At 40.9% G+C, this 12,357-nt stretch overlaps 1 protein-coding gene across 5 annotated transcripts in view; it reads left to right on the top strand.

Annotated features, from left to right (window-relative positions):
* DIP2C (disco interacting protein 2 homolog C) overlaps positions 1-12,357 on the top strand; it is a 480,496-nt gene that overhangs the window by 457,867 nt on the left and 10,272 nt on the right. For all 5 annotated transcript variants that reach the window (XM_050942214.1, XM_050942217.1, XM_050942216.1 and 2 more), the window contains 4 exons: positions 378-435; positions 2,264-2,338; positions 3,954-4,128; positions 7,990-8,113. In XM_050942214.1, the coding sequence (XP_050798171.1) occupies positions 378-435; positions 2,264-2,338; positions 3,954-4,128; positions 7,990-8,113 (432 nt within the window). The remainder of the gene's footprint in view (positions 1-377; positions 436-2,263; positions 2,339-3,953; positions 4,129-7,989; positions 8,114-12,357) is intronic.

Raw genomic sequence — 12,357 nt, 5'->3', positions numbered from 1 at the left:
CTTGACTGGATGATTGAAACACCTATAAATAGATTGTGGGAAACTGAAGATTGATTCTCTTTGTTGTGAACAGATTTTTCATTTCCTTTGAATATTCTCTGAACAAAAAGTGTACTGGAAATAAATAAAAGGCTGCAAATACCATTGCGGAGTTCTATATTTGAACAAATGTTCATTAATGCCTTTTTTCATTATTCCCCCAGTTATGTTCTACAGGGTTTCCTGTACTGGATATTATTTACCATCGCACCGATGTCATCCTTCCTGAATTTATGTTCAGTATTGCAACCATGAAGCTGTCCTAGATACCTTGTTAAAAAATACCCAATTGAAATAAAATCCCCCTGATGCACCCTATTGTTATGTTTATTTTACAGAGTTCGTTTAGTAGAGAGAGGATCACCTCATAGTTTGCCCCTAATGGAATCAGGAAAAGTAAGTACTGAACATGGCTTCTGTACTATTAAACATTTCTTTAATTTCCACTTTGTTAATTTTTCTAAGATGAATTCAGTGCTGAGGAAAGCTCTAACACTGGACAGACTGCAGTCCTGTCGTTATCCACAGAGACTTACAGCACAGTAGCATTGACAGATCTCTTAACATTACTTCAACAACTTATCCCCCTCTGTTCTGAGGGAATTGCTTCCTACTCCTGAGATGATAGTTCACTATCTGCCTATGCAGTCCTCTGACTTGATTTTGAGACAACTACTGGCACCTTTCTTGGCAGTGGAGGTTTTAATGATGACACATGTCCCCTGGAAATTGGACTGAGACCACCAAGACATTCCCACATTATTCATAGGCCCCCAGACATCTGGCAGGGGAAACATCTTTGGGATGTATGTGAGGCAGTGTGGGCTAGTGGTTAGATCACCGGGCAGGGATTTGAGAAACCTGGGTTCTATACCTGACTCTGCCATTGGCCAAGTGGGTGATCATGGCCAAGTCATTTTACCTCCCCATGCCTCGGTTTCCTCCTCTGTAAAATGGGGTTGATTGTGTAGAGCACTTTGAGATCTATTGATGAAAAGCTCTATCTAAGAGCTACATATTTACTTATTGATACCAAGCTAGACTAAATTTGATCCAGTCTCTGTAAGTGTGAAAGGATCCATTATTACTGCCCTGAGCATCCAGACAGTCTAGTTTAAAGAACTGAAACAGAGGCTCTTGGCACCATAATATATTCATTATTTTTCCCCATGTGAACATTATCTTTGGCAGAAAACATTATCTGTCTATCAGGGTTTTATCCTGCCATCTGTTCTTATAGCATCTGGGCACCTTCCATAGGAAGCCGTAGCAAAGTCCTTTGTGGATTTTCTGCAGTCACTGGTTCTTGCCCCATTTCTGAGTAAAAACTCTATTTGGGGTAGAGTTTTTGGTTTTGAATGTTTTAGAGCCTATTCAGTATTTTTTTAAATTATTCATTTATTTTTAGTAGGATGGGGGTGTCAGTGTTATTTTATTCTTTATTCATTCTTACAACAGGCTTTTATGAAGAGGAGGGTTTGCAGCATTTCCTAAATTCAGTCAGTCTGGATTGGCTTTCTCTCTTATGCAGGTTTCTTCCACATCTGAATCCCTTGACTAATAAACAGGAAAGACAGGGATTTTCTTATCAGAAAGTTTACTGGCAGCAATCTGCAGGGCCGCCCAGAGGATTCAGGGGATCTGGGGCAGGGCCGGGTCTTCGGCGGCAATTCAGCGGTGGGTCCCTCTCGGGGGGAAGGACCTGCCGCCAAATTGCAGCCAAAGAATGATGCAACGGCAGTAGAGCTGCCACCAATCACGGCTTTTTTTTTCCCGCCACTTGCAGCGGCGCTTGTACTCACTGGGCGGCGCTCCAAGGCTTCAGCAGCACTTCAGCAGCGGGTCCTTCGCTCGCTCCGAGTCTTCCACTGCACTGAAGGACCCGCTGCCGAAGACCCAGAGTGAAGGAAGTGCCCGCCATCTAAGTGCCTCCAAAAACCCAGAGCAGCTCGCAGGGCTCCTGTGGGGTCCGGGGCCTGGGGCAAATTGCCCCACTTGCCCCCACCCCCCGGTGGCCCTGACAATCTGTAACAGCACAGAATTAGGTATATCTATCACAACTAGCTAATACCATTCCTTAAGTAATATGTCAAGTATTTTAAAGATTTTTTTAATGAGTCAGGTAAAGGGCTTCTGGGGACAAGTATCATTTGTATAGTTACATAAACAGACATGTACATCATCTGGTTTCTTACAGAATATGACTCACTTTGTCTTTTAATAGATCCTCCCTGGAGTTCGCATCATTATTGCTAATCCTGAAACAAAGGGACCCTTAGGGGATTCTCATCTTGGTGAGGTGAGTCACAAAAATTGCCCCTTGGTCTGTAATGAATTAAATTACAGGAGCAAAAGCCACTTTACACTATATTAATGGCTTCCTTAAATAAATACACCTCTACCCCGATATCACGCGACCCGACATAACACAAATTCGGATATAACGCGGTAAAGCAGTGCTCCAGAGAGGCGGGGCTGCACACTCCGGAGGATCAAAGCAAGTTGGATATAATGCGGTTTCACCTATAACATGGTAAGATTTTTTGGCTCCCGAGGACAGCGTTATATCGGGTAGAGGTGTATAGAGATATGCCAAGCTCATGAATATCTGTAGACCATGCAGCTTTATAATGTGTGAAGTTAACAGTAAAAGAGTTGCTGTTAAAAACCTTTTTCTTGTTGAACTTCAAAAATATCAGCATCTCTTTAAGAAAAGCACAGAGACCTTTTTTAAAATAACCGGTTTTTTTCCATCTACATTTTCTGCTTGTTCTATTACTTCTGACACGGAGTAAAGGATATTTCTTTGATTAGTCTAACTTCAGCTACATGGAGTTCCTATATTCTTTTTATGATCATTATAACCTAAAATGTTCTGTTTAATGTAGTTTAGGAAAGCTGTACACATTTCCTGCTTATTTTGTGTTTCACAGAATAATAAAATTGAACTTAACTTTTTATTTTCAATGAGCAAATAAAGATTTCAATAAATGAAATAATTTGTATGGTCATGATTAAAATTACAGTACAACTTTTGAGAATATATAATCCTTCTGAAAAAAATGAGATCATGAAATCCCAGTGTTTTGTGCTAAGGCTGGAGTAAAATATTTTGGCCAAAAGAATGCCATCAGTGCCCTTTTCATTATTCCAAAAAAGGTAATTTGTATAGCTTAGTACTGCCTTACCTGTCTCTCAAGAGTTGTTGTGAAGCTGTCTTTAATATTTTGAAGATTAAAAGTGCTTTGTAAGTACTGAGCGCTATTATTGTTTGATAGTTAAGGGGCACACTCACCAAAGTAGTCTTATTGGGTGAGTTTCTGGCCCCTAGGCTTTATACCAAATGAAAAGACCAGGGCAGTGTAAACAGTCTTAGATCAAGCTGGGGAAAAATTTCCCCAGCACAGACACTGTGAAAGACCTGTCTATAAAGCTGTCATCAAAGGACCACCCTCAAAGTGCTAATGTAGCGGGCATGAGTGGAAGGGGCATGTTGGGGCAGCATCACAGAACACAGCACTGTGGAAATCCTGGGTAGCACTGCAGCCCATAGTATAGTCCTATGAGACTGATAGAAATTAGACAGTTCTGGGAGCTTGTCTAAGTTAAACCAGGAGTATCTTGAGCCCTCAGAGCAGCCCAAGACCAGGAGGATGCGAAGGCTAGGCACCACTTCCCTGAGGTGTGAGGCCTGTTCTGTACCTTTAAGAGACACAGAACCTCACTCATTGACTTCAGCAAAGCTACTCATGTGTAAGGCAAGCAGGATTTGGCCCTCAAATAAGTACAGAAATAAGGTGAGTGTTGAATCAGAAACACCTAGTTATGATTACAAATAGATGCAAGAATTTTCAAGAATTCTTCACCCCAGATAGATACTTTAATTAATGCCAGTCTAATTGCTTTTAACTTAGATATGGGTTCACAGTGCTCATAATGCCAGTGGGTATTTTACCATATATGGAGATGAATCTCTGCAATCAGATCACTTTAATTCAAGACTCAGCTTTGGAGACACACAGACTATTTGGGCTCGGACTGGCTATTTGGGGTTCTTGAGGAGAACAGAACTTACTGATGCAAATGGAGGTAAGACCACTAGTTCCATTTATAAATGTGTGTTTATACATAGCTTTGAAAGTTCTATAAAGTTGTTCACTCACTTGTAACCTGGTCTGTTGTAAGCATCAACATTCACCATTAAATGCTCTAGAACCCTCCAAAGAAGCATTTTCAAAATAGATGTCAATAAGAAGATAAAACAGTGGAACAAGATGCCTGCCAAAAATGGCTGCCCAGTTGTATTCCTTTTGTTACATGTGTGCTTTTGTATGTTTTCGATACACACTGTAAGCTCCCTGAGGAAGAGACCTTCTGATTCTATATACAAAATGTCTCTAATACTTTTCGTCTGGAAAAAAATGTTAATATTCTTACATATTTTGCACCACTGCTGCAATTGGCTCTGCATGAGCAGATCCTTGCTTATGGAACACTGCGGCAGAACTGGGCTTGAGCTTTTTGCGAAGCCACCCTCAGTTAGTAATCCTATTTCTGTGAAGTTGTTAATAAAAATTGTCCTATTTTTGAACTCACCCTGTCCTTAAGACTGTAGGAGCGAATAAAAATGTACTATAAGCTCTAGCTTGTAAATGAAGTTACAGGGAATATTTTGTTTTCTGTCAGGGAAGCACAGGGCCATATTATTCACTAGTGACATACCCTATCTTTCCTGTTCCCATCCCCTGTTCCCATTCCCCCCGTTAGTAAACATGATCCCAATTCCCCCCCCATCCCCTGTCCCTGTTCCCATTTCCCCTCCCTACTTCCTGATTCACAGCAGACTATGTAGTAAAACTTGAGTTTTGCTTAGCTATACCTTAACCAATCATTTTACTGAAATTTAACTAACCAATCCTAACATATTGTAACATGGTTATTTAACCAATTATGTTCCACCACTTTAATTGATTTACACCCAACAAAATTAATTATATAGCAGACAGAAACAATCACAGAACCAGACAGAGATTATACAGACAAACAATAGGGAAGTGGAGACTACCGTGATAGAACAATACAAAAATGAGGATTTCACATCTTAGCTATTGATAAGTGAGTTCTGGCCAGACAGGATGCTATCAAACTAAGTTTCCTTTTACATCTTCTACGCTCTTCGCTTTCTCTGGAGGTGATAGCAGTATCAGGACACGATTGTATTCCTAACAGCCCAATAGCACCTTATTTCAATGTGACTAGTTTGAAATGTGAGGATGTAACCATACATTTCCCAGTTTATGGCTGGCCTCTGCTGCTTAGCTGAAGAACCAGGCCTCAGACTGTCACAATAAGAGATGGCTGTTACACAGACAGACAGTGATTTTTTGATTCTTTCTTTTATACCTCTATAACTAGCTCAGTGATAAGAATACACCTAAATTCTTAAAGTATAGGCCTTTGCAGACAGGCCTGAATATCTATATCCTAACAGGCACATGGATGTTTAGCATATCTGGCACGTAAATACCTTGCAAAACCAGCTACAAAAGTACCATGCGAACGCCTGTTCTCACTTTCAGATGACATTGTAAATAAGCAGGCAGCATTATCTCCCATAAATGTAAACAAACTTGTTTCTCGTCACAATTGGCTGAACAAGAAGTAGGACTGAGTGAACTTGTAGGATCTAAAGTTTTACATTGCTTTGTTTTTGAGTGTAGTGTGACAGACCCAGGCCACTAGGGTACAGGAGTCTGGTAGAGGGCAAATATACTGGTCACTGGATGAGTAGTTTTCTGTTCCCTGAGTGACCAGAGCAGGGGCTGCACTAGAGTAATCAGGAACCTGCTAGAACCAATTAAGGCAGCCAGGCTGATTAGAACACCTGCAGCCAATCAAGGCAGGCTAATCAAGGCACCTGGGTTTAAAAAGGAGCTCACTCCAGTCAGGGAGGGGGAGCCAGAGGAGAGGAAGTGTGTGTGAGGAGCTGGGAGCAAGAGGCGCAAGGAGCTGAGTGAGAGGGTTTGCTGCTGGAGGACTAAGGAATACAAGCGTTATCAGACACGAGGAGGAAGGTCCTGTGGTGAGGTTAAAGAAGGTGTTTGGAGGAGGCCATGGGGAAATTGCCCAGGGAGTTGTAGCTGTCATGCAGCTGTTACAGGAGGCACTATAGACAGCTGCAATCCACAGGGCCATGGGCTGGAACCCAGAGTAAAGGGCGGGCCCGGGTTCCCCCTAAACCTCCAAACTCCTGATCAGACAGAGGAGAAGTTGGCCCAGACTGTGGGGAAGATTACTGAGGTGAGCAAATCTGCCAAATAAGCACAGGACCCACCAAGGTAGAGGAGGAACTTTTGTCACAGTAGTTATGTAACAAAAAAAAGTCTACATTTGTAAGTTATACTTTCACAGTAGAGATTGCACTACAGTACTTGTATGAGATGAATTGAAAAATATTATTTATTTTGTTTATCATTTTTATGGTGCAAATATTTGTAATAAAAATACACCTCTACCTCGATATAATGCTGGTCTCGGGAGCCAAAAAATCTTACCACGTTATAGGTGAAACCACGTTATATCAAACTTGCTTTGATCCATCGGAGTGCGCAGTCCCACCCCCCAGAGCACTGCTTTACTGCATTATATCTGAATTCGTGTTATATCAGGTCACATTATATTGGGGTAGAGGTGTAATAATATAAAGTGAGCACTGTACACTTTGTATTCTGTGTTGTAATTGAAATCAATATATTTGAAAATGTAGAAAAATATCCCAAATCTTTAATAAATTTCAATTGGTATTCTGTTGTTTAACAGTGCAATTAATCTCATTCAAATTTTTAATTGCAATTAATTTTTTTGAGTTAATCGCATGAGTTAACTGCGATTAATTGACAGCCCTAATTTGAATAGAACCTAGTCGGATGAATTTGATAACGTCTGAAGCTCTGCTTATAATTGCTGTGCATTAAGATTACTGTCCAGTTCCTCATATTTAAATCTTCCTAAAGGCATTTAATCTTATAAAACATTTTTTAGGATTTTCTCACTTCATTAATTATTTTATCCAGAAAAATATCCTGAAGCTATAAGGGGTCCAAGAAGCAGCAAGAATTCTTACTCTCAGAGAATAGCAACGGAATGTTTTCTAGTCTTTCATTTCCAGTGGAATAAATCCTCCCATGACGTAGTAGTGGCACACCTCCTCTATCCTTCCTTTCTAAACTGTCTTTTCAAAAGGACAAGTTCCTTTTCTACATAGCGTCTGGGAGATGTCTTCATTGAGACTTAAACTCCATTGCCACAACCAATATATTTTCTCTTATGGATGACATAGGCTTATCATAAACTAACATAAGATCCCAGAAGAACTCTCATCTCAGTCTAGGGGTTGTTGTTTTTTTGGTTTGGTTTGGTTTGGGTTTATTGGTCTCATCTCTGATTGATAAAAATTCATGCTACAAACAAATTGCAAGATAGTTTTGTCTTAATCAGTGATTTGATATCAAGAATATAACATGTATTATTTCGGCATCATAGGCAGACACCATAGTGGTTTAAGCTACCAGATTTGAAATATCCAAGCTGCAAGATAGATTCAAATTCCAGAAGGGTCAGTTTCACTCATTATCCTTCAAAGGCAGATAAACGGAATGCCATACAAGTCACTCTGTCTGCTCTACATTCATAAGAATAGAGATTTGATCTGGTGTCGGCTAAAAATTTCTTTTTCTCCCATATTGTGCTCAGCAGCCTGATTAGCTGCTGCCCTCCATTCCACATTGCATTTCAGTAATCGTGAATGTATATAACTTGTAAAGTGCTTTGGATCTTCTGAAATTCAAGGATACTTTATAAATAGAATGTTATTTTACTAATGTGGATATTTTTATAATGTATTTAATATAGTAGAGATATAAGTCATTGCTTTTCCCTCTCTGTAACTAGAGCGACATGATGCACTTTATGTTGTGGGTGCACTAGATGAAGCCATGGAGTTACGAGGGATGAGATACCATCCAATTGATATTGAGACATCAGTAATTAGAGCACACAAGAGCATCACGGAATGGTGAGTGTTGTGAAACATTGTGAATCTTGTATCAAATATGCCAGTGTTCCAAGAGTTTATAACATGACCGTAAATTATACACTCTCTAAGCTAAAACTTGACATAAACCGCTTTTATCAGGAAGGACAATTTTCTTTACTCTTTTTATTTTCTAAAAAACATGTAAAATGATGTTTGGTGGTAATGGTGAGGTTTAGTTTTATTCTGAGTTATTTTTAGCAGTGGGGTTTGGAAGCTTATTTGTTTGTTTTCTTCATCTTTTTTGGAATTCCTTTAGAAAGCAACATAGCAAGTTAGTTTCATTATGGAGCTGAGACCAGTTATTGATTAAATATCAAGATGCTGAATGAGTGTTTATCTGCTTTTCCTACGGGTTTGTGCAACACAATTTCAAGCATTTATATATTGTGTGAGTAATTGGTTGCAATGGGCCAATACTATACTTGCAGAAAATATTGTGTAAAGGAATTCGGAGAAGTGCCTTTGTCCCATTGACTTTCAGTGAGATTAAGGTGCTTTTCAAAAACTTCACCCCAGTACATATTTCACTTTCTGCCTAGCCTCTTCTAGACTTCGGGCATTAACTTTATATCTGCTGGTCAAAACAGATCTCTTGCTCATTATATATTTCAATATTTTGAATAATTATGGGGACGAGCGTGCCTATGCAATGGAATTTAGACAGATGACTGTGGACAGTGGGTAGGCAGATGGCTACTGTGGATAGCTGATATATATTCGTATATTTTATATCTTGTAAAAAATCAAAGTTGCAATCCAGTTGTTCTGATGATTAGTATGAGTGTCCACATCCTATTACTGCAGCCATGGTCTGCCCTCCCTTGCTCCTTTATCCACTTCTTGCACCTTGTCTTAATTCAGGCCCCAGTCCTGTAATCAGCTCCATGTAAGCAGACTTGCATGGATCCTGTTGATGATCACCCTCTTATTATGTAAGATTTTCAGAGTTGGGACCATATCTTTCATATATCTGTCTGGGGCCTGTCACCCAATGGGACCATGGCCCTCATTGGGTGGTGCCATACTACAAATAACAATTTAACAGTTACGACAGAGTGCACTGTATTGGCTAATAAGGGTGTTTTAATAAGTCATTAGATATGTATCTTACTATAAAATGCAACTTTCGCTAATTGAACTGCAGTATGCAAATGAACTAAACATTATTCTAATTATCAGTCACAATCTATATGACCCTCTTAATTGTTTCCTCCTTGTAATACCAAACCACAACAAACACAGAGAGGGGAAAGCTCAACAAAGCAGTAGAACACCATGGATTACAGATGTGAAAAAGGACTGTGTGCTTGTTTAATTTAAAACAAGTTTAAAATATTGATGGATTTTACTTTTCATAAAATGTAGCAGGCAGGATTTTAATTTTACTGAGGCTTCATTCGTCAAAAAATCTCAATGGAATTATGGTAACGTAATTCATAGTTGCCGTCTCCTTATTTCTTATTTCTCCATGGCTCAGGCACCACTATGGATTGGCCTACATATAATGTGTGTATGTAGAGTTCAGTGTTATAGAGATGAGGTAGCAGATCTGAGGTTTGCAATGGAAGTAAGATGTCTTCCCCTCACACCTCTTAAAGTCCACAGAAAGATTATATCTGCCTCAAAACAGTTAGGTTAGTACCTAGGCTGAGGTAGAACTTACATACAAAAATTGAATTTACGTGGACAAAGCGTTCGTGAATTAGAATACCTTTAAAATAATGGTGTCCACCAGAATTCTAGAAGTCCTGTAACATTGTTTTACCACAATGAAACAGAAGAGAGAGAACTTAAGTCTCGTCTTCCCTAGCTGAGATCTAGTACTCTGCACCAAAGCGTAGTTCAGTAAAGTAAACATTCAAGAGTTGCCAATTCTTGAAATAGGAAACTGAGACTTTTAGATCCACCTCAGAGATATGAATGTCCATTGATTGAAGTTATTGGGAACTGCTCATCCACATCCATTAGGTGACTTTGAAACCTCAGGCACATGCTCTTCGTTGATTAATCACAAGTACTGCAGACTGATGGGAGCAGCAAATGGTGGCTGGGGAGATGAATTCTTCACTCCCCAAATTTGCTGCATGGAATTGGGTGAACAGGCTGGGAGGGGCCTCTAAGTATGCTGCTTCCTTCAGCCACCAGTCCTTAACCAGTGTCCTCCCTCTATATAGGCCTTGTGAGATGCACAGGAGAACCCCTGTCCTGCACACCTCATAAGGACTGTCAATATGCAACATTGCCAGGAACAGGTCTGAGGGCTGGGGAGAAGCAGCACATTAGGATTAATCCTTAGCAACCACCTTCTGCTGACCAGAGCCACCTCATGGGGTGGAGACTTTATTCCCTATTCCGTGATTCCTGCATAGGAGGCTCTAGGGAACAGAGATTCTCTCCCCAGCTGCTCCCTGAGCCCAATGAAGGGATGCAGGTGGAGTGAGCAATCCTTTCCAGTCACCGTAGCTCTTAGGCCTGGTCTACACTTTAAAAGTTTTGCCAGAATGACTAGGTCAGTCAGGGATATGATTTTCCCCCCTCCCACCCAAACCAGCACGACTATGACAGCAAAAGCTCTAGCGTAGGGAACTAGTTTAACTCTTGCCGTTATAAACTGATATCCACTGGGGGGAGGAGAGTGTGTCAATACAGCTCTACTGGTATATCTGCCAGCAAACCCTTTCGAGAGTAGACAAGGCCTCGACCGATTCTTCAGTCCCCTGAAAGCGGTCTGAGAAGCCATAGTAGTCTCATTCAGGCATCTGAAGGTTTATTGGATGAAAGAAGGAGGGGTGCCAGGGAATGCTTCACCCCTTATCTCCTGAGGCACTGCAAAAACCTTTGCTTGGATCCCAGGAAACAGCAGCAGGTAGCCAGAGGGAGCAGTGTTGGATTTCTTCAATCCCCAGCTCCCCCACCATTGGGGTCAGGAAGCCTCAGGATGCATGTCAGTGTAGTAGAAGGAGGGTATTCCTCATATCTCTACTGCCCCCACCCTTTCCCTCAAACCTCCTCTCCTGCATTTCTCTCCCTCTGCCCCCATGAATGTAATGATGGAGAGCCGCAGTCCTGTAATCATTAGGTTGACAGAATGGGAGCTCCACTCCTATACACCTCCTGTGTTCTGCAAGGGTGCAGCACGAGCTCCTGACATGCAGAACTGTGAAGAATTTTAATTTCCTTGTGAGGGCCTTTAAGACCTTTGTAACCTCAGAACTTGCCTCACCAGGATGACAGGTGGAGACTGTGGTTGGCAGGAGTCTTTGCAGCCAGCAGACTAAGCGGTTGTTCTGTCCCCTTGACTCTCCTAGAATCTGTAGGAAAAGAGTTCCTTTCCAGAGGACAGACCATTTCTAGACAAGGAAATTCCCACACACAAACCTTCAAGACTGCAGACACAAGAGTGTGTGTTTATTAGAGTGTGTGTTTATTAGAATAAACAATAAAACTACACAACAAAACACTGGAAACAAAGGCATTTCAGAATTAAAGTTGCATTTTCACAGTAAGTGAACCCAAATAATCACCATCATCTACCCACTACCCAGTAGAGTTAAGACTGTTTTAGAAAATATTCCAAATACTATTTTTACAACTCTGCTTAAGGAAATTGGTGCTCACTGGGACACCTTTAAGTCAGTTAAGAAAGTTGGTATCTTGTTGATTTGATTTATGACCCAGCTGTCCGAACTTTATTGATGAGTATCTGGTCTGGACAGTTATTTTAAATTTGCCTTTTCTCCTGATAATTCCAGTAGTATAAAATCCACAATCTGTGACTGTGATGAAATATAAAGGCCCCACAAGTTGAAGAAGGGACCAGAGAGGCCGAGTTGGCAGGGCTAGGTTCACCCCTCCCATCCTATCAATCATTCATAGAATCATAGGACTGGAAGGGACCTTGAGAGGTCATCTAGTCCAGTCCCCTGCACTCATGGCAAGGCTAAGTATTATCTAGACCATCCCTGACAGGTGTTTGTCAAACCTGCTCTTAAAAATTCCCAATGATGGAGATTCCACAACCTCCCTAGGCAATTTTTTCCAGTGCTTAAGCACCCTGACAGTTACGAAGTTTTTCCTAATGTCCAACCTACACCTCCCTTGCTGAAATTTAAGCCCATTGCTTCTTGTCCTATCCTCAGAAGCTAAGGATGAGGAAGCCTTTAAAAGGAAGGAAAGTGCAGTCAGTGGGGGAAGGAGCCGGATTGCCCTACGCAGCAGACTAC

The sequence above is a fragment of the Gopherus flavomarginatus genome, chromosome 2, assembly GCF_025201925.1.
Source record: "Gopherus flavomarginatus isolate rGopFla2 chromosome 2, rGopFla2.mat.asm, whole genome shotgun sequence".
Taxonomy (NCBI): domain Eukaryota; kingdom Metazoa; phylum Chordata; order Testudines; family Testudinidae; genus Gopherus; species Gopherus flavomarginatus.
This window is presented reverse-complemented; position numbering and strand designations above follow the sequence as displayed.